This window comes from Bradysia coprophila, unplaced genomic scaffold, assembly GCF_014529535.1.
Source record: "Bradysia coprophila strain Holo2 unplaced genomic scaffold, BU_Bcop_v1 contig_193, whole genome shotgun sequence".
Taxonomy (NCBI): Eukaryota; Metazoa; Arthropoda; class Insecta; order Diptera; family Sciaridae; genus Bradysia; species Bradysia coprophila.
In genome coordinates, this window is record NW_023503456.1 from 1,542,998 (window position 1) to 1,566,230 (window position 23,233).

The window sequence follows — 23,233 nt, forward strand, 5'->3', positions numbered from 1 at the left end:
TGATTTTTGAATGAGTTTGCGTAAGTATCGAATTCGCTCACTGAATTGCATAAACTGTTTTTCTTCTTATCATCATTGCACACACTCGATCACGGCCGAAAAAGTGTGAAATCCCTTTAAATTACCTTTTCATGCTTCGGGCCAAAAATGAGGGTAATTTTTGATTTTTTCTTGAGTTTTCGGCCCTTTGCATGAAAACTCACATGTGCACCTGCTTTGGACGATTGATTTAAGGCACTTTCGCTTGTAAGCCTCACTCCGTTCGGCCTACAATCCGCGAAATTGCCTAAAATCAATCGTGAAAATCAGGTACACAAATGACTATTGTTTGCTTGCTAAGAGGGCCGAAAGTAAAGCTGTCAATTCGCGTGAATTCACATTTCTTTAATTTCGGTCCTCTTAGCAAGCATACAAAACTTAATACGTAACTCTTTCGGCCTACTCAATCGATACGTAAATAACTATTTCATTACACTAACTACGAAAATTGTAATTTTCATGGTTCGGGGCCGAAAATGAGGGCAATTTTTCGAATTTTCTCGGGTTTCCGGCCCTCTGCATGAAAACTCACATGTGCACCTGTTTGGGACGGTTGATTTAAGGCACTTTCGCTTGTAAGCCTCACTTCGTTCGGCCTACAATCCGCGAAATTGCCTAAAATCAATCGTCCAAAACAGGTACACAAATGACTATTTCGCTTCCTGAATGAGATGCGAAAGTTTAAAAATTCAACTCTCACAAGAGGATGCGAAAGTAAATGACAGCAACAACAGAGGAGCGAAAGTACTTTCGGCTCCCAAACGAAGATGCGAAAGTAAATGACAGCAACAACATGTGTTCAGTCTGGTGTCGTTGTGATCGCTGTGATTGTTGTGATAGAAAAGAACGTTGCCAATAATTTATTAATTTTTCTTTTACCAGGTGGCTGCCGCCCCCTGGACCCCCGCATATTTCAGCTTATTTCGGTAAATTTCATCAGTTGGAATGTGTTTAGGAAGCTCAAATTACAATTTTCGTAGTTATTGTAATGAAAAGTTGTATGGATCACATGGCACGACGTAAAAAAATTCAACCTGTGCGATTGCCGCCCTGGCCTTCGGCCACGGGCTGCAAACTTCGCCCACGGTTGAATTTTTTTACTTTCGTCCCTTGTGATCCAAATAACCATTAAGGCCTCTAATAATTTCGAATATGCCGTTTATGTCGTCCCTTCTGGAAATGCTTCATTACTTCATTGACATGAGAGTTAAGACTCATTGTCTTAGGGCTCAGTTAGTTATAAATAACTTACGAAATTGCCTTGTGTGGTTGCACCCTTCTCCATCGGCTTGAGCTGCAAACACTTGACAAAATAAAAAGTTCCGAACAAGGATGTGATCTACTAGCCCAAAAACCACTAACTTCCTTAGAATTACGTCTCTTTAATATCTTGGCCATTTTGACATGTGACATGATGTGATAGCTTGTTGGACTCGTGTCAATATCCCAGATTAAGAATAATTTAACTTGGTACCCAAGAAAGAAGTCGAAAGGTTCCTTAGCCCTACGGGTTTTTTTTCTAAATTTTTCAGAGTGTGAGGACTTGCTCACGCTGCTTTATTAACGTGGCACCGTATTAACGTGGCGAATAATAAGACGCTAAGTCGGCATTAAGCGGAATAAATACATTTTATTCAAACTAATGGAACAATTCAATTGAAATGTTTCTTCGAATTGGCACTAACTCGTTTCAGAGCATTCCTAGCATCTTCAATTGTCTCAGGTTTTCGACGCTGTTTCGTCATTGAATTAGCTCTTATAACACTCGGTCTCGTCTCAGCACCAATCGATTTCAGCACATCGTTGAATAAAACTTTCTGCTTATGTACCGTATCGAATGGTCGTTTTGCTTCTTTGAAATGAACTACCTCCTCGGTTTCGGTTTCGGATTCTTCAATTTTGTCGTTATCGACTTTAGTGGGCGTAACCTTAACCGGTACATCGTCCGATAGGGCAATTGATTTTGGTCTGCTGTAACGATCGGGCGGTCCTCGTTTGAATATATTTTCCAATCTGTCCTTAATCGAAATCATTCGCTCCTGGTCGTCGTTGTCTACACTCTTTTTGCGAAGCACAACGTCATTGTGCTCATTATCCATGATAATGGGCGCTGTCATTGGCGTTTTATGACTGTTTGGACTGTCACTTTCATCGCCAATTTTCAGCGCCATCCGAGCATTATGTCGTGAGCCAATCGTCTTGTATATGAATGGGTCGAACTTTGGCGGTACCGGAACGCTTGAATTACAATCGTCAATCGGAATATCGTCAGTAACAGTCATCGGTAGTGGTTTATTTGTGGCATCTGACTCAATGGGTTCGTATTTGGATCGAATGTCCTTGAAAACCCCTTGCATTGAATTGAAAATGTCCGTCTCGCTCTTTGAATGCTTAAGTTTAGAGTCTGATGTGATTTGTGGGAGGCTTTCGTTTTGTCTCGGTGATACCCGACGTACTTCTGCTACGGGCTGTTGACCTAAAAGCATTGCAAGACGTTCTTTGAATGTCATCGGCTGTTCGGAATCCGAATTGTTCGTGCCATTTGCATGGTCAGTCGTCGATTTTCCTTTTATTTCCGTAAAATGATGTCCATCTACTTCTGGAGTGATAATTTGAGAATTTGTTACTTTGCTGTCCGACATTGCCTCTTCAATTGGCTTCGAAACAACAACTGGAGCTGCACCATTCGGTGATGATTCTGAATCGTCCAGACTTTCTGCTTCCGGCTCAAGCACTTTTAATTCAGTTTTCACTTCTTCAAACAATTTTGCCCCGTCTACAACCATACTGGTTGCTGACTCCCCCAATTCTTGCAAATCTTTTTCTGTGATCAATGACAGTGGTACGACAACTAATTCAGTTTCTTTCAAGTCAGTATCGGTGCCTGCGTCTTTCGTAATTGTATCTGAGGTTGTTGTTGGCTCTTTATGGTCTGCATCTCCTTCGGTATTTACGGTTAGTGGTTCTGAAACCAGTTCCTTTTCCTCCGAGTCAGCTCCTGCCAACACTTTCGTCTTTTCTAAAATTGTGTCGGTAATGGTTTGCTCTCCATAACTGAATTCCTTTCCCGGGATCACAATAGGAGATGGTTCGTCGACTGCTCGATTAAGATGCACCAGCGCAATAACCGAAGTGGAAATTCCATTTTCTTCCACATTTGGATTGATGTTGTCGTCGCTCACCTCTTCTTTTTTGAGCACATCATCCAGGTATTCAATTGCCGTTTTTTGATCGCTTTCCTCCAGAGTATCCACAACAGATGGTCGAATCTCATCCACAAAGTACGTTTTACCATTCGGTTCTTTCATTTCAGTCAATGTGTCAATCACATCCGACATCAACACAATCTCATCCAACGTTTTGCCACTGGGCGATGGTGTCCGCGACTTTGTCACCGAGGACGTTGATGCTTCCGTTTGTGATTGATTATTCGCTTTGAACGACACTGGGATGGGTGCTTTGGCGTTTTTAACGGATTTCGGACTGATCGGAATCTCCCGTTCCAATTCGAAGGCATTGATTTTCGATTGGTAGACATTTTCGTTCTCTGTTTCCGTCAGGTCATCCGATTTGTATGTCATTTGTGACTGTGAGTTGAAGCTAAGACTCGGACGCCGTTCGATATCGCCAATGAATCCGTGATTCTTGTAGCCATTCTTTGTAAATGTGTCGGATTTTATGTCGATGATGTTCGTTCGACGATTGTACTTTACTATGCAAATGAAATAGATGATAAGACCTACGAATAAATCAGAGGGATTATTGTGAGGGATTTGTTTTAAATTTATTTTTTTAAATTGATTGTGTAGTGTGCTTGTGACTGTGTTGATTATTTTTAGTTCATTCAATAAACTCAAATTGAATGAGTCCATTCATTATGGGAAATTTTAATTTTTTGCTTCATTTAAAATCTCGATTTTAAATAAATTCATCACATATTGGCAAAACCACAACCACTCTGCCATAATTGTGTTCAAATAAACATTTTCCGTTGATGTGAACTAAATTTTTTTTTAAATATTAGTCCAGGATCTTACGTCGAAAAATTAGATCCGTTTGGTCTTAGGTTCTTGAGAGTTTTAATTATTTTGTATGGAAAATCGCCAAAAGTTTAATAAAATAGTTTTTCCGGAAAATTGATTTTCAACAAAATGGTTTTCACTGATTATGTTTCTCTGTTTCTCTCACTGATTATGTGATTTACCGGACCTTGGTTTTCCGGAATATGGCTGTAGAACAACATAGGTTTCCAGAAATATGGTTTTCGTGGAAAATTGATCTTCAGTGAAATCGTTTTATCGATACCAAAAAAAATTTGACCGAAAACAACAAAAATTTTACCAAAAAAATCTGCGTCGCATGTGGCAGATAAATTTTCTTTATCTTCCTGAACAGCTGCCACTTTGCGACGCAGATTTTTTTGGTAAAATATTGGTTGCTTCCAGTCAATTTTTTTTTGTAAAAATTATTTGGCAGATGATGAGACAACCTAAGCCAGCTTGTTTGAACTAATTGGGTGTAAAATTTAATTTTTGCGTAACGAAGCTGAAAGCGTCAACTCTAGCGATATTATTCATTTTAGAAATTGTACTTCAAAGACTGCGTCACACTTTTCTCGAAGAGATTTTTGTTGGGATATCAGTCGTTTTAGAAGTGCTTTTTAGAACAGTTCTAATTAAAAATTTGACGAAATTCGAAAATTTAACGAAAATCGAAAGTTTAACGAAAATCGAAAATTTGACGAAATTCGAAAATTTGACGAAATTCGAAAATTTAACGAAATTGGAAAATTTGACGAAAATTTAAAATTTGACGAAAATCGAAAATTTGACAAAAATCGAAAATTTGACGAAAATCCCCTCTGTGCTACTCGTAAAACTCTGAGACTTTGCCGAAGAAAGTAATAACTCTATCTCTCATAATCGCAAAAATATTAGTCCTTTCATCGTACGCTCGAGTAGCTCAAAATTTGGTCACTCTGACCACTCTAGCTCAACCGAATCTGCACCAATTTTTTTTTGTTCGATTCGTGTGGCGAATATCTTTCATTTGATGGGTCTCACGCCTCAGTAGGTTTCAATACAGCTGAGCTCCAGGAAAAACCAGAATTTTGTTTTATTGGCCTCGAAGTGGTTTCTGAGTGTGGTTTTCGAGGGTCGGGAACGCGTTTTCGGCTGTAGCTTATCTGTATTGAAACCTACAGAGGCGTGCGACCCATCAAATGAAAGGTATTCGTATTCGAAAAAAATCGGGGCAGATTCGTTTGAGCTAGAGTGATTAGAGTGACCAAATTTTGAGCTACTCGAGCGTAGGATGAAAGGACTAATATTTTTTTGGGTTATGAGAGATAGAGAATTACTTTCTTCGGCAAAGTCTCAGAGTTTTACGAGTAGAACAGAGGGGCATATGTGAAAAATGTCGAAAGTTGGAAATGGGTGGGTCAATTATGTTTTTAGAGGTATTTCTTGAATGGTGGCAGATAGAGAGTTACTTTCTTCGGTAAAGTTTCAGAGTTTTACGAGTAGAAAAGAAGGGCATTTGCGAAAAATGTCGAAAGTTGGAAATGGGTGTGTCAATTGGGGTTTTGGAGATATTTCTTGAATTGTGGCAGATAGAAAATTACTTTCTTCGTCAAATTTTCGATTTTCGTCAAATTTTCGAATTTCGTCAAATTTTCGAATTTCGTCAAATTTTCGAATTTCGTCAAATTTTCGAATTTCGTCAAATTTGCGATTTTCGTGAAATTTTCGAATTTCGTCAAATTTTTGATTTTCGTCAAATTTTCGAATTTCGCCAAATTTCCGAATTTCTGTTATAAACTGTTATAAAAAGCAGTGTTCTAAAACTTCTAAAACGACTGATATCCCAACAAAAATCTCTTCGAGAAAAGTGTGACGCAGTCTTTGAAGTACAATTTCTAAAATGAATGATATCGCAAAGTGGCAAATGTTCAGAAAGACCAGCAAGAAAATTTAACGCAGATTTTTTTTGGTTAAATTTTGGTTGTTTCCAGTCAAATTTTTTTTTGCTTAAAATTATTTGTCAGATGATGAGAAAACCTAAGCCAGCTTGTTTGAACTAATTTGGTGTAAAATTTAATTTTTGCGTAACGAAGCTGAAAGCGTCAACTCTAGCGATATTATTCATTTTAGAAATTGTACTTCAAAGACTGCGTCACACTTTTCTCGAAGAGATTTTTGTTGGGATATCAGTCGTTTTAGAAGTGCTTTTTAGAACAGTTCTAATTAAAAATTTGACGAAATTCGAAAATTTAACGAAAATCGAAAGTTTAACGAAAATCGAAAATTTGACGAAATTCGAAAATTTGACGAAATTCGAAAATTTAACGAAATTGGAAAATTTGACGAAAATTTAAAATTTGACGAAAATCGAAAATTTGACAAAAATCGAAAATTTGACGAAAATCCCCTCTGTGCTACTCGTAAAACTCTGAGACTTTGCCGAAGAAAGTAATAACTCTATCTCTCATAATCGCAAAAATATTAGTCCTTTCATCGTACGCTCGAGTAGCTCAAAATTTGGTCACTCTGACCACTCTAGCTCAACCGAATCTGCACCAATTTTTTTTTGTTCGATTCGTGTGGCGAATATCTTTCATTTGATGGGTCTCACGCCTCAGTAGGTTTCAATACAGCTGAGCTCCAGGAAAAACCAGAATTTTGTTTTATTGGCCTCGAAGTGGTTTCTGAGTGTGGTTTTCGAGGGTCGGGAACGCGTTTTCGGCTGTAGCTTATCTGTATTGAAACCTACAGAGGCGTGCGACCCATCAAATGAAAGGTATTCGTATTCGAAAAAAATCGGGGCAGATTCGTTTGAGCTAGAGTGATTAGAGTGACCAAATTTTGAGCTACTCGAGCGTAGGATGAAAGGACTAATATTTTTTTGGGTTATGAGAGATAGAGAATTACTTTCTTCGGCAAAGTCTCAGAGTTTTACGAGTAGAACAGAGGGGCATATGTGAAAAATGTCGAAAGTTGGAAATGGGTGGGTCAATTATGTTTTTAGAGGTATTTCTTGAATGGTGGCAGATAGAGAGTTACTTTCTTCGGTAAAGTTTCAGAGTTTTACGAGTAGAAAAGAAGGGCATTTGCGAAAAATGTCGAAAGTTGGAAATGGGTGTGTCAATTGGGGTTTTGGAGATATTTCTTGAATTGTGGCAGATAGAAAATTACTTTCTTCGTCAAATTTTCGATTTTCGTCAAATTTTCGAATTTCGTCAAATTTTCGAATTTCGTCAAATTTTCGAATTTCGTCAAATTTTCGAATTTCGTCAAATTTGCGATTTTCGTGAAATTTTCGAATTTCGTCAAATTTTTGATTTTCGTCAAATTTTCGAATTTCGCCAAATTTCCGAATTTCTGTTATAAACTGTTATAAAAAGCAGTGTTCTAAAACTTCTAAAACGACTGATATCCCAACAAAAATCTCTTCGAGAAAAGTGTGACGCAGTCTTTGAAGTACAATTTCTAAAATGAATGATATCGCAAAGTGGCAAATGTTCAGAAAGACCAGCAAGAAAATTTAACGCAGATTTTTTTTGGTTAAATTTTGGTTGTTTCCAGTCAAATTTTTTTTTGCTTAAAATTATTTGTCAGATGATGAGAAAACCTAAGCCAGCTTGTTTGAACTAATTTGGTGTAAAATTTAATTTTTGCGTAACGAAGCTGAAAGCGTCAACTCTAGCGATATTATTCATTTTAGAAATTGTACTTCAAAGACTGCGTCACACTTTTCTCGAAGAGATTTTTGTTGGGATATCAGTCGTTTTAGAAGTGCTTTTTAGAACAGTTCTAATTAAAAATTTGACGAAATTCGAAAATTTAACGAAAATCGAAAGTTTAACGAAAATCGAAAATTTGACGAAATTCGAAAATTTGACGAAATTCGAAAATTTAACGAAATTGGAAAATTTGACGAAAATTTAAAATTTGACGAAAATCGAAAATTTGACAAAAATCGAAAATTTGACGAAAATCCCCTCTGTGCTACTCGTAAAACTCTGAGACTTTGCCGAAGAAAGTAATAACTCTATCTCTCATAATCGCAAAAATATTAGTCCTTTCATCGTACGCTCGAGTAGCTCAAAATTTGGTCACTCTGACCACTCTAGCTCAACCGAATCTGCACCAATTTTTTTTTGTTCGATTCGTGTGGCGAATATCTTTCATTTGATGGGTCTCACGCCTCAGTAGGTTTCAATACAGCTGAGCTCCAGGAAAAACCAGAATTTTGTTTTATTGGCCTCGAAGTGGTTTCTGAGTGTGGTTTTCGAGGGTCGGGAACGCGTTTTCGGCTGTAGCTTATCTGTATTGAAACCTACAGAGGCGTGCGACCCATCAAATGAAAGGTATTCGTATTCGAAAAAAATCGGGGCAGATTCGTTTGAGCTAGAGTGATTAGAGTGACCAAATTTTGAGCTACTCGAGCGTAGGATGAAAGGACTAATATTTTTTTGGGTTATGAGAGATAGAGAATTACTTTCTTCGGCAAAGTCTCAGAGTTTTACGAGTAGAACAGAGGGGCATATGTGAAAAATGTCGAAAGTTGGAAATGGGTGGGTCAATTATGTTTTTAGAGGTATTTCTTGAATGGTGGCAGATAGAGAGTTACTTTCTTCGGTAAAGTTTCAGAGTTTTACGAGTAGAAAAGAAGGGCATTTGCGAAAAATGTCGAAAGTTGGAAATGGGTGTGTCAATTGGGGTTTTGGAGATATTTCTTGAATTGTGGCAGATAGAAAATTACTTTCTTCGTCAAATTTTCGATTTTCGTCAAATTTTCGAATTTCGTCAAATTTTCGAATTTCGTCAAATTTTCGAATTTCGTCAAATTTTCGAATTTCGTCAAATTTGCGATTTTCGTGAAATTTTCGAATTTCGTCAAATTTTTGATTTTCGTCAAATTTTCGAATTTCGCCAAATTTCCGAATTTCTGTTATAAACTGTTATAAAAAGCAGTGTTCTAAAACTTCTAAAACGACTGATATCCCAACAAAAATCTCTTCGAGAAAAGTGTGACGCAGTCTTTGAAGTACAATTTCTAAAATGAATGATATCGCAAAGTGGCAAATGTTCAGAAAGACCAGCAAGAAAATTTAACGCAGATTTTTTTTGGTTAAATTTTGGTTGTTTCCAGTCAAATTTTTTTTTGCTTAAAATTATTTGTCAGATGATGAGAAAACCTAAGCCAGCTTGTTTGAACTAATTTGGTGTAAAATTTAATTTTTGTGTAACGAAGCTGAAAGCGTCAACTCTAGCGATATCATTCATTTTAGAAATTGTACTTCAAAGACTGCGTCACACTTTTCTCGAAGAGATTTTTGTTGGGATTTTGATTGTTTGGAAAAAGTCAATTTGGTGTATTTTGTATGAAAAATGACCAACTTCAAAACGATGTATCTCCGGCAATTTGAAGCCTACATAGTCGAGTGATAGCTCGTTTTGCTCGTGTTTGAAGCGAGAATATGATAGGGTTTGTGGTGATAAAGTCTAAAGGGCAGAAACTGAAATGTTCGGCTATACATAGTTGCCGCGTCTCAAAACATATTCTTCGTTCTTTTTTTGGAAGGTAGACTGCGTCAAGTCCTCCGCTATCGCTCCGGACATGATAGTATCCAGGACGCAACCAGAAAAACCACCCTAGTACTTGACCGTAGCTTTGAACCGTGAAAATTGGTTCCGAAATGACAAGGAAAAGTGGAATCGATGAATTTTCCTGGTAATTTTTTGGGAAAATCGACTAAGACTCAATTTTCACTTCACCAAAAATATTCCTCAGTTTCCGGAAAACAATTTCGTTCGAACAAACTTTCTGCTCAACACATTGGATAATCAAAAATCTTAAGAACCGTAAAGCAAAACGGAACTGCGTAAGTACCCGTACTACGTCACATTGTCCCCATATTCCATTAAAATTCCCACTCCCAGCCAAATTATAAACTCACCGAAAATAATCCAAATACCGAATCGTATCCAGGCATAGTAATGTAAACTCATCATCAAATAAATGTTCACAACGATACTAATTGCTGGTGATAGCGGAACAAAAGGCACCATAAAAATTGCATTTAGTTTTCTCATCGGTTGCAATGAAATTAGAAAAATTATGATAATTAAAAGTGCCACCAGTACGACAGTCACCGTAATAGCCCACACTTCCGAACCGTAAATGTTCAGATAAGCAAAATTTGCCAGCCATGCAAGTCCTAAGCTCACCAATCCTAAGAATGAAATCCAGAAACGACAGAACAAATGTAATTAAATGGAAGAAAATTTATACAGAGAAAAGCTTGCAGCTAGTCACCGGTGAAATAGGAATCGGGATGGGTACGAAAGGTGAAAGGGTATTTTAGGTAGGGTTACGTATGGTGCAGGTTGTAAATGTAAATGCTTAGAAACGGGATGTGCGGATACCGATGCTGTCGTGCACAAATAGTCAGGAAAATAATTAAAAATTTTGTTAAATACCTAAGCCAACAAGCAAAATTTTCACAACAGCGTACGATGCATTGGTCGGTTTTTTCTGGTTTTTACCGTTGAATAGTTGCTTCGCAATTTGTACAACAGTCACCGGCTTTTCCTCTTTGTCTGGTAAATTGTTTGAGTCAGCAACATCAATTGTCGAAACGGAACCGTATTCGTATTCGTTGGAATATCTGCAAGGTTGGAACAAGACAAAAAAAAATAATTTTTTTTATTAAAATTCACAAATCTGAGCTCTAAACAATTTGTTCTAATTTTGTCTGCGCTTAACATAATCTTCCTTGCAATTAGAATCTCAAAATTACTGGCTGGATTCAAATTTCATTTTAAACGTTTACTGCATTTGCTGCAGTGGATGTGTAGTGTACTTTTCATTTTAACTAGCAGAAAATGCACAAAGAAAAATCTGCGATAAAAATGGTTCTGATCACCGCAAGAAAGAACAGTTATTTTCGCAACAAGTGACGAAAAGTAGGACTTTCCGTTGCCTTTATTGCAAAAAACTTTGTATACGGCCTCGAGTGACAATCTACACATCTATTGCCTAAAAAAGCATTTATCACTCGGTTGTATAAATAACTATTCGGTGTGTGCGGTGTGATTAACCATAGTTTTCTACACTCAATGAAAAAATGATGTTTGGTTGACGCATCGTCTGATGATAGTTCGGTGAAGTAAATGTCTACTTTCTCCCCTTTCGACCAAAAATGTCGAATTATCTCACCCGATAGAGAGCCAAAACGAAAACAGTTTTTCACACTTTTTCGTACCAGTTGTGTCAATGTTCGGAATCTGACTTTTCACACCAAAAAGGTTTAACTTCTTACCACGGTGGTGGAAAATACGGTTTTGTTCACAGGACAACTGAAATACGACTTTTGTTTCTTAATCGCAGATACTTTTAGAAATGTGTACTTTTGTCGATCTATGGCGACAATGATTTATTTGGGTGTCCGTCTATTTCGACATGAAAGTGATTTTTTCAACATACGTCCCTTTCTTTACTCGCTCGACTCGTACTTGGAAAACTTAGGACTGGTGATGAAAAAATCGACTTTTCTTGTCGTGGCGCCATAAATACTATTTCTGCCTCGAACTGTAACTGCAATCTTTGTTTTCGCTTTGAAAAATCGTGAAAAATGGCTGATCACACCTCACTCATATGAAAAACGTTTTTTACCGATGGAATGTGGTGAATATCAAGGTTCTGAAAGAACAATCTGTACTGAAAGCGTCTATCAATTTCGGTGTCACCCGCCTTCGTGGCTGTCATAACCTGTTCTTTCAGAACCTTGGTGATTATGATGAATGTTGGAAAAGTATCTCAACACTGCGAAAGTTCTATTGAAATCGTAGGTGCTACGATGAAGTGAGTTGACGCTGCACTCGAGCTCAAAATCAATTCAATATTCGAAGAAAATTCTTAATTTGATCCGAAATTCGTCTGTGTGCAGAAACCTTTTAGCACATGAAGCAGTTAGCACTCAACTCTTTTCTTTATGCTCTTTCTGTTCTGGTTTCATCTTTCGTTGGCTCGATACAAATTGCAAAATCTCTACCACACATACAAGCGTTTAGCAGCCACACGAGTTCACTCCTTCTCTGTTTTGATATAATTTCCGACCCCAAATGAAATCACAACACAGAAGGAAGAAAATAGTGCTTCGACCGGCACTACTGTTTATGTTTCTCTTACAGACAGAACTGCCTGTCAATAATATATTTGTTCCCGTGTCTCAATATCACCCGGCAACCCACCTCCATTTTAATTCGAAACGATACGCTTTCCTCACTAACACACACATACACACACAAACACACACAAACACACACACACACACACACACACACACTCTTTACTTACCTAAACATCACCACAGCAAAGGCCATTGCCATAAAACCGAACATAATGCCAATGGACAACATGTCAATCAAATGTGCCATTCGGAATAGGCCAGCTAACAGACCGGCTATTAAACAAGCGCCCAATATCTCAATTACTGGTTTATCGCCGTCAAACGATTTCGGTAGTAGGGAATCCTTGGCCATAGCCATCACGGTAATTTGCATGGAAAACATCAGCCCGCACATGCTGTTCAGGGTTTTTCAATAGTGATTTATAAAGTGGTTGATTGGTTGTTACACTACGTGATATAAGTTATAGTCCAGGTCCTTGTGTCGAAAAAAAGTGCTACGGTCGCCTAAAGTTCAGATTTTTCTTTGCTCCGTGGTGTTTGCCAAGAAAAGTTGTGGAACAAAAATCTTTCCCGGAAAATGGAAAATCGTTTTCCGGTCGGAAAATGGAAAACCTTTAAAGTCGAAACTGAAGTATCTTTTTGAGAAATTTGTTCTATTCTGGAACGTACCGATATTTCATGGAAGAACTTTTTTTTTTGAGAAGTCGGAATGGAGTCTGCATTAGGGTTCCCTGAGTGTACCGGAAAATTCATCAACTTTGAAGCCATTTTCCCTGGCAATTTCCAATTTGTTTTTTCATAAAAGTGGTGATAATCGAAAGCTACATTCAAGTACTTCTGATTTGATCTGGCCGACCCAGTACCGGACTGGCTCGAAAAATCCCATCGGGGGCTTCACGCAACTCAATTTAAAAAGGCCCACAATTTAAAAATTCTCATACAAAAATCCAAAAGGCCCATCGGGAATCCCCCGAATTCACCGTATGGCCAGTCCGGGCCTGGGCCGACCGTGATCCATGTTCAGGAGCCTGAGATATGGTCTGGGAAAGTCATGTTTGTCCTAATAAGGATTTTTTAAGCTTTTTCTAGATCGATAATGGATCCGTAGCTATAATTTAGGATACTAATTCCAGCGTTTCTTGCACACACACTTCGTCACTACTTCCCTTCTACTTGATTTCAGTGGAAAGGATTATGGGAAGTTCCGTATTTTGGATGTTATTGACGATTCCATACCGACCCCATACCTCTCTTCTTCTTCTTCTTTTTCAGCCTGTTTCTATCCACTGCTGGATGTAGGCCTCTCCAACTTCTTTCCATTTCGTACGATCCATTGCCATTTGCTGCCAGTTTCTACCTGCAATATTCTTAATTCCGTTTGTCCATCTCTCTGGTGGTCTACTTATAGCTCGTCTTTTATATGGTCGCCAGTTCATGATCTTTTTGGTCCAACGTTCGTCTGTCCTTCTTGCAACATGTCCCGCCCAGCTCCATTTCAGAGATGCTATTCTTTCCATGACATCAACGACCCTGGTTTGTTGTCGAATCCATTGATTCGTCATTCTGTCTCTGAGTGTTATTCCAAGCATACTCCGTTCCATGGCTCTTTGTGTCACTCTCAATTTATCTTCGGATGCTTTCGGTAAAGTTAACGTTTCCGCTCCATAAGTGAGCACTGGAAGGACACAAGTGTCGAAAACTTTGCGTTTCAGACAATTATTCATTTTGCTTTTGAAAATTAGTCTGAGTCTTCCGAACGCTGCCCATGCAAGACCAATCCTACGTCTTATTTCTGCAGTTTGGTTGTCCAGACCTAACTTCAGTTTATGTCCTAGATATACATAGCTGTCGACTCGTTCAATGACAGTGTCACCAATTTTGATTTCTCTATCGTCCCTGATGTTGGTCATGACTTTTGTTTTCGATAAGTTCATCTTGAGGCCAACTTTGCTCGCCTCTTCACTTAACTGTTGTAGCATAAGCTGAGCCTGACCTAGATTCGCTGCTATCGGTACAATGTCATCAGCGAAGCGGAGATTGCTCAGGTACTCTCCATTTATCTTTAATCCCATTTTACTCCAGTTTAACTTCCTAAAAATACTCTGCAGAATCGCCGTGAATAATTTCGGTGAAATAGTGTCACCCTGCCTTACACCTCGGCCGATTCTGAATTTCTCCGTGCTCTTATGAAGTTTTATACATGAAGTGGCTTTTTGTACACATATCGAATTGTGTTGGAGTACCTTGAGTCTACTCCACATTCGTCTAATGCGTCCAATATCGACCATGTTTCCACTGAATCGAAAGCTTTTTCGAAGTGTCTATGAATAGCAAGACTATGTCGATGTTGTATTCACGACACTTCTCAATAAGCGTTCTCATCACCTGCAAATGGTCGTTTGTGCTGAAACCAGATCTGAAAGCAGCTTGTTCAACAGGTTGGTAGAAGTCGAACTTGTTAGTGTTCCTCTTCGTAATGATTTTCATAAACAACTTGTAGAGTGTTGCAGTTAGCTTCAATTATGTGTTGAGCCAATTGGACATTATATTTTCTTTCATCTGATCTCCTTGCTTTGTTGATACTTTTAGACACGTTTAGACCCCATACCTACTCCCCAAAAAAAAGTTCTTCCATAATTATCAATAATGAGCCAGACGTTCGAGAACAGAAGAAATTTTTCAAAAAGATATTTTATTTTCAGAAATATTTGACTTTGAAGGTTTTGAATGGCTTTTCCGCCCGGAAAAACGATTTTATATTTTCCGAAAATAAATTTCGCAAACAAAATGGAGCAAAGAGAAATCTTAAAGAACTTTAGGCGCACGGAATTACACAAGTACCTCGACTATTAAGCATTTTGTTTGTTTGTTTGTAAATATAGAAACAATGTGTCCGGGACAATGTATGTACATTGGCGGGATAAAAAAAGCGTTTTTTTATGAGGAATTGTTGTGTATTAGTATGGCTTTTAGCGTACTTCTGTTATACCTCGCAAATAGAACAATAATTCCGCCGATGGCAATAATGTAGTATGCAGTGTACCATGATGGTATGTTGAATATTTGAGGTAGTTGTGCATGCTCATTCTAAATGGAAAAATTCTGTTATTAAAATTGGTTTTCGAGTTATGTTAGTAGCTTAGTATATATGGAGGGAGCTTGCGAAATATGTTTTGTCTACGCGCTTTTTTTCTCGTTCACTTTCTATTCGTATGCCTAAGGGAAATTAAGTGGAATATAAAGGAGAGAAGCTTTTCATTTTTGGCAACAAAAAAGAAAGCGATACACACAGTACATTTAACCCTTAAGGTCGCCTAGACATACGAAGAACATCAAAAAAGAACGAAAACTTTTTCGGGTACACAAAAGGTATTACAATTCCGCCGGGATGTCAGCATTATAAAGGCTTTAAATGTAATCATCAATCAAATTATTAGCAACAAATCTGCAAGTGGAAAAGCACAGTTTTTATTCAAAAATTGCAAGAGATAGGATTGACGGGACCACGGGGACCAAGGTATGGAAGATAAAATTTATCGAAGATAGAATGTATATTCCAATGAGCCCGAAATGTTAACACTGAGACGTATGACATCCTCGGAATCTAGAACTGTATCGAATTATCCATTCATCCCAGTCTCGTCAATACATCATTTTCTTTTGTCGTATTAGCCTCTCAGACATGTGTCGTTAACACTATGATTCCACCACAATTTAGACTCGTGTACAATGGGCATTTATATCTTCTATCAGTCAGTTTGTAAATGTCATTGGTGGTGAGATTTCCCCAGTTGAAGTAGTTTCCCCTCGAATTGTTCAGTGATCTCTAATCTGTTATGGACAACGACGACACGAACGTAAGCTCTTGCTAGTGTTCCCATTTATATAGCAAAACTTATGCTTCAACAAATGAAGTGAATCATTTTGCTTCAGACACACAAACAGTAAAAGATTCGTTGATTACATTTGTGACATGCTTGCCACTTTTGAAGGAATCATGTCCGGAGCGATAGCGGAGGACTTGACGCAGTCTAACCCCCAAAAAAAGAACGAAGAAATTTTTTTGAGACGCGGCAACTATATATAGGCGAACATTTCAATTTCTGCCCTTTGGTTTATATCACCACAAAACATATTCTATCATATTCTTCAAATACGAGCAAAACGAGCCATCACTCGACTATGTAGGTTTAAAATTGCCGGAGATTCATCGTTTTGAAGTTGGTCATTTTGATAGAAAATGCACCAAATTGACTTTTCCCAAACAATCAAAATCTTTCAACTTACTCTGTATGTTTCTATCTGTCTATCTATCGACGGTCGATCTTGGAAACCAGTCAGCCAATCTCCATGAAATTTTGCAGGAGTCTCAGGGTGGGCATAAAAATGAAAATGTGATACGCCATTACCCCAGGAAAAATCAGAATTTTGTTTTATTGGCCTCGAAGTGGTTTCTGAGGGTGGTTTTCGAGGGTGGTTTTCGAGGGTCGAGAACGCGTTTTCGGCTGTAGCTTGGCTGTATTGAAACCTACAGAGGCGTGCACCCATCAAATGAAAGGTATTCGCCACACGAATCGAACAAACAAATAATTAGGAACATTGGTGCAGATTGAGCTAGAGTGGTCAGAGTGACCAAATTTTGAGCTACTCGAGCGTAGGATGAAAGGACTAATATTTTTTGGCTTATGATAGATAGAGAGTTACTTTCTTCGGCAAAGTCGCAGAGTTTTACGAGTAGAACAGATTGGCATGTGTGAAAAATGTCAAAAATTGTAAATGGGTGCGTCAATTAGGGTTTTAGAGCTATGTCTTGAATGGTTGCAGATAGAGTTACTTTCTTCGGTTTTCGGTTTTCGACAAATTTTCGAATTTCGTCAAATTTTCGAATTTCGTCAAATTTTCGAATTTCGTCAAATTTTCGGTTTTCGTCAAATTTTCGAATTTCGTCAATTTTTCGGTTTTCGTCAAATTTTCGGTTTTCGTCAAATTTTCGGCTTTAGTCAAATTTTCGATTTTCGTCAAATTTTCAAATTTCGTCAAATTTTCAAATTTCGTCAAATTTTCAAATTTCGTCAAATTTTCAAATTTCGTCAAATTTTCAAATTTCGTCAAATTTTCAAATTTCGTCAAATTTTCGGTTTTTGTCAAATCTCTGAATTTCGTCAAATTTTCGGTTTTCGTCAAATTTTCGGTTTTCGTCAAATTTTCGATTTTCGTCAAATTTTCAAATTCCGTCAAATTTTCAAATTTTGTCAAATTTTCGGTTTTTTGTCAAATCTTCGAATTTCGTCAAATTTTCGGTTTTCGTCAAATTTTCGAATTTCGTCAATTTTTCGGTTTTCGTCAAATTTTCGGTTTTCGTCAAATTTTCGGCTTTAGTCAAATTTTCGATTTTCGTCAAATTTTCAAATTTCGTCAAATTTTCAAATTTCGTCAAATTTTCAAATTTCGTCAAATTTTCAAATTTCGTCAAATTTTCAAATTTCGTCAAATTTTCGGTTTTTGTCAAATCTCTGAATTTCGTCAAATTTTCGGTTTTCGTCAAATTTTCGGTTTTCGTCAAATTTTCGATTTTCGTCAAATTTTCAAATTCCGTCAAATTTTCAAATTTTGTCAAATTTTCGGTTTTTTGTCAAATCTTCGAATTTCGTCAAATTTTTGGTTTTCGTCAAATTTTCAAATTTCTTCAAGTTTTCAAATTTCGTCAAATTTTGGGATTTTGTCAAATTTTTGAATTAGAGCTGTAAACTGTTATAAGAAGCAGTGTTGACTATACTTCTAAAACGACTGATATCCCAACAAAAATCTCTTCGAGAAAAGTGTGGCGCAGTCTTTGAAGTACAAATGAATGATATCGCTAGAGTTGACGCTTTCAGCTTCGTTACGCAAAAATTAAATTTTACTCCCGATTAGTTCAAACAAGCTGGCTTAGTTTTATCTCATCATCTGCCATTCTTACCAAAACAAAATTGACTGGAAACAACAAAAATTTTACCAAAAAAATCTGTGTCGCATGTGGCAGACAGATTTTCTTGCTGGTCTGTTCCTGAACATCTGCCACTTTGCGACGCAGATTTTTTTGGTAAAATTTTTGTTGTTTCCAGTCAATTTTTTTTGGTAAAAATTATTTGGCAGATGATGAGAAAAACTAAGCCAGCTTGTTTGAACTAATTGGATATACAATTTAATTTTTGCGTAACGAAGCTGAAAGCGTCAACTCCAGCGATATCATTCATTTTAGAAATTGTACTTCAAAGACTGCGTCACACTTTTCTCGAAGAGATTTTTGTTGGGTTATGTTATATCACCGTTCCAGTAGCTCTTAGATCCTCCTTAAAACCCAAATTTCCTTCCGAAAGCTGTTCGAATCAAAAGTACCAATCGAACTTACTAACAAATAAAACGGTTGAGCCAACGTCACAACAGTCCCGATACCAATCAATGCCGCAGTACCAAATATGAACGCAAGCAGACCGTGGAGTGATTTCCATTTGGTACCCGTTCCAGCCACATCGAATCCAACAAATATGAACACACACACCGCTATTCCCTTGACAATTCCAAAATATCCGAACGGAGCGAATCCGACCGGTTCGAGTAGCGGCGGTATTGTATACCAATTGCCTGGTTCAGCTGTAATGTGTGTGTGTGTTCGGTTGAAATATTTAGAATTACTTTCTTATCCTCGATAATTCATTCATTTCCGTATAAGACATTGTTAATTACCTCTAAATGCACCGGCGATAACGATAAACGACGTCACAGCCACACTGATTACAAAGAATATTTTATTCAAAAAATCCGATCGTTTTAATCCAATGTTGACGATAACTTTTCGGAAATAATTAAAAATTAATTCTTTATCTGATTGTAGGGTGGAGGCACCAGTAGACGGTCTTGTACCAGTAGACGGACACATATTGTTCTTTCATGCATCAAAAAGGTTAACATTGAAAGAGCAATATGTGGCCAACAACACTGGTACATGTCCCTACGAACCACAATGCCCATATAACCACTCAACTCCCACATCGATGACTTACTTGCGAAAAAGATCGGTATTGCAAATGCGACAAAATCAAAATACGTTGCCAATGCACTCCAATGGATCGGTGCGAATTCTTTGAACGAATTCTTAATGATATCGTTCAGGAGAGTATCCACATGCAAGCCAATCGAATCGGAAGCAATAGCCATTCCGATGATGTATTCGAGAATCAGGGTCCAGCCGACGATAAAAGCCTAATTGTTCGATGAAATTTTCGTCGGTTTTATTATCTTAAGTTGAATGGAATTGATGAACTTATGGAATTACTTGCAATTCACCGATGCAAACGTAAATGTATGTGTACGTTGTCGCATTTCTTGTTATTCTAGACGATAGTTCGGCGTAAAAGATTCCTGTAAGTGATCAGAAATTAGTCTGTAGTGTCTGCATAACCATCGCTGTCATTGGTGAAGTTGAGTGAACTGATAGAAGGGATGCCATCATGGCCCTACGTTAGTGAAGGGCCGTGACGCAAGTCCGTTCATACTGATAAATTTGACAACATTTTTTTACACAGGACTGAGGAACGAACTTTTTGACTTTTCCCCCTTTGCTCCTAGTACCCCCAAAGTATTTTATTCGTAATCTGGGCGTCGGTACGAGTTCAACGAAATCGTATGAAAAAAATGGATTTTCATACATTTTGAAATTGATGAATTTTACCAACCGTTGTCACTCTGTCACATTGTTACAGCGAAACTTTTTAATTTACCGGTGGATTTGGCTGAAATTTTCAGGGTACGTTAAGGACGTAATACTAAGAAACTGATTTGAAGGAATTTTTATAAAAGCTTTTAATTTCGGAGCTATGAGCGTGTTAAGCTATTGAGCTATGGGACCTATAACTCGGAAAATATGGCAGATAGAAAGTTCGTTTAAAAGACAAATTTATTGAGTTTCAGATTTCAGTCGATACGTATTTCATGGTTTTCCTAAAAAGTCTATTATTTGGGAGCTATGAGCGTTTTAAGTGTGTCAAATTTTCGATTTTCGTCAAATTTTCGATTTTTATCAAAGTTTTGATTTTCGTCAAATTTTCCATTTTCATCAAATTTTCAAATTTTATCAAAGTTTTGATTTTCGTTAAATTTTCGATTTTCGTCAAATTTTCGATTTTCATAAAATATTCGATTTTTATCAAAGTTTTGATTTTTGTTAAATCGATTTTCGTCAAATTTTCGATTTTCGTCAAATTTTCAAATTTCGTCAAATTTTCCATTTTCATCAAATTTTCGAATTCGGTCAAATTTTCAAATTTCATCAAATTTTTTATTTTCGTGAAATTTTCAAATTTCGTCAAATTTTCGAATTTTCGTCAAGGTATGCGTCACAAATGGCAGCTGATGAGGAAAGTACGCGAAAGTTTTATCAACAAAAATCTAACCAGAAATTTTAGAAAGAAAATTTTAACAAAAAAGTTTGCGTCGAAAAGTGGCAGATGATTATAATTTTCTTCCTAAAATTTCTGGTTAGATTGTTGTTGATAAAACTTTCGCGTACTTTCCTCATCAGCTGCCATTTGTGACGCATACCTTTTTGCGTGTCGAATCTGTAAGCGTCACCTACACCGATATCAGTTCTTTTGTAAGTGGATTACAGAACTTGCGTCACACCTCCACTGTAAGTGGTTTTGGGCCATACTATGTAGCGCAGCCGATATTTTATTCTTTCGTTACATCATAGTGTATTAAGAACTAGTTTAGTGCTTCTACTACTGCTAGTGTATTCTTGTACAATAAAAGGTCAGACTGTTGAAGTACAAGATTTCGGAAAATTTGTCTTTGGGCGAAATAAAGTCACATATTTGCACGGAACTTAGCTTAAAACTTACCACTTAAAAACGATATCAGTGCAGCCGCTCCTATACAAACTATAACTGATGGTCCCGCCACGTTCCTCGCAACAAATCCAATGATCGCAAAAATACCGATACCAAAACTAGTGCTTATGCCAATGTTCGGCAGTTGGATTCGTTTGCTTGCTTTTGGTAGAGGGTGTTGGCTGGTATCGGAAATGGTTTTCCGTCGAGTCAATAACTTCCAATACGACAGTTCAGTCATGATTTTGGATTTTTGTTTGGAAAGTTTTCCTTTTTTTTATTTGCTTTTATCAAATTTGCCTCGAAATTTGCACTATTTAGCGGCGGAACAAATAATTTTATGGCTGCGAGCTAGCAAGTAGAATCATAATCTTTTACTATAAATACAGTCATATTGCGGGAGTTTTTTTTATTAGTATTTCGAAATCGTGATTCATTCACATTATCACTCATTAATTGGTCAACGAACACCGTGATGGGAATTCATATATATAAGCCCTGAGAAAATACTGTAATCTTGAAGATACAATGAGCTATTTAGCTGGCAATATTATCGCTCTTGCTATTTTACGTAAGCTGTGTCTCATATGATGTGTGTACCTATATTTGAATCACTCTTGCGAACAACACTTTCAATCAAACAATTGACTGTTTTTTTTCACATTGATTGGCAATTCAGATAGTATATGCGCATTCATGAATCACGAACTTTAAAAATCTGCCCAGAAAATAAATGGATTTCTCCTGTTCGGTAATTAAGATAACGCATCGAGCTTTGATTGTAAAATTATTTATATTTCGAAGAAGAGATTGCTAACTGTTTCGGTTGTATCACTTTCAGCCGCGGATTTAAATTTTGTAGACAGAAAGAAAAATGATTTTCAATTTATTTACAATGACAAAAAACGAAACCCCTTTGATCGTGCACTAAAGATCCCCCCAACAAACCAATACCCGTGTATACCTTCTACGCCCGCGCGTCGCTTTTACTACTATTCGAAAATTAAACTGATGCGAAACACCAATGAAGCGAACCTAAATACAATAATTAAATAAAAAAAAAATGAAATCAAATCACAGGGTGACTGGGTGTCGGGGAACACGACAAACGCTTTATGAGAAGGTATTGGGAATATGTCATCCGCTATCGAACTTGTACAGCAAAATGTATGTTCAAACAAATGAAGTAAAAGATTTTGCTTAAATCTGTTGAAACGAGCGAAATAAAAAAGTTTGCTTCAATGTGTTCAAACAAATGAAGTAAAAGATTTGGCTTCAATCTGATGAAACGAGTGAAGTAAAAGATTTTGCTTCAATTCGTTTGAAAATATTCAGATCGAAAGATGAAACAGTTTCCAAACATAACACGTCCGCTTCTGTACTTAATATGGGACGCACTATTGAGACTAGCCCCCCGCACAATTGTAGCTACAACATGAGCGACCTTATAAAGTCATCCCACACCCTGTTCTGTAATAAGCAATATTTTCACGATACCTTTTTTATCAACTTATCAAAAGTATAAAAACCTTATCTATTGTTTCAAAATAACACTATCACATCCATGATACTTGATACACGGCGGTATTGTATAAACACAATATTATACTTTGATTTAGTGAAAATGATTCTGAAAGCAATTACAGGCACTCTATGCCGTTTACTCTGTGTATAGTCGTACTGGTATTTTATACATCCATAGATACACCTCTCTCTCTCTCTCTCTCTCTCTCTTTCTCCACAAACGCATTATATATGTTCAACACATAAACGAGAAAACGAGAATTAATAATCTCAAATGATAATCATTAAATGGCTTTGTTGCATGGTGTGGTGATAAGATAAAACTTTCAATTGTTGAATGCTTGACTCATTGTTCATTGAGAGATTTTCTTTGCTTTTTTTCGGTTTGGTTGTAATAAGGAAAAGCTCCGGTGCTTTTATTGCTGAATTATTGTCAGTAATTAGCTTTTAAGAGAGAGTTAATGCTTTTCAATTTATCAATTCGATCGTTTGAGGTATATATTTGAGAAAACTAATTTCGTTACGAGTCAAAGGCCCTATCAAAATGGTATGTAAATGTAGGGATTAGACATTTAGATGTCGTACCTATTTGGCATGTTCAACGCAT

At 37.1% G+C, this 23,233-nt stretch overlaps 1 protein-coding gene and 1 long non-coding RNA gene across 2 annotated transcripts in view; one reads left to right on the plus strand and one right to left on the minus strand.

Annotated features, from left to right (window-relative positions):
- The window catches only part of LOC119075208, a 274,735-nt gene that overhangs the window by 207,691 nt on the left and 43,811 nt on the right, over positions 1-23,233 (plus strand). The window lies entirely within an intron of this gene.
- Positions 1,650-22,108, minus strand: LOC119075187. The gene is made up of 10 exons (XM_037181579.1): positions 21,115-22,108; positions 19,551-19,636; positions 19,279-19,477; positions 18,962-19,066; positions 18,627-18,868; positions 15,225-15,322; positions 12,403-12,630; positions 10,524-10,711; positions 10,001-10,276; positions 1,650-3,778 (listed from the first exon to the last, which is right to left on the minus strand). Exons 1-10 carry the CDS (start codon positions 21,341-21,343, stop codon positions 1,692-1,694), a joined length of 3,738 nt encoding a protein of 1,245 aa, XP_037037474.1. The 5' UTR covers positions 21,344-22,108; the 3' UTR covers positions 1,650-1,691.

Coding starts and splice junctions, on each gene's coding strand:
- LOC119075187 (XM_037181579.1), bottom strand. CDS start 21,343: ATGACTGAACTGTCGTATTGGAAGTTATTGACTCGACGGAAAACCATT. Junction 19,067..19,278: donor AATACCGATCTTTTTCGCAA/GTAAGTCATCGA, acceptor ATTTCCGAAAAG/TTATCGTCAACATTGGATTA. Junction 10,712..12,402: donor TTTGCTGTGGTGATGTTTAG/GTAAGTAAAGAG, acceptor CCAACCTTGCAG/ATATTCCAACGAATACGAAT.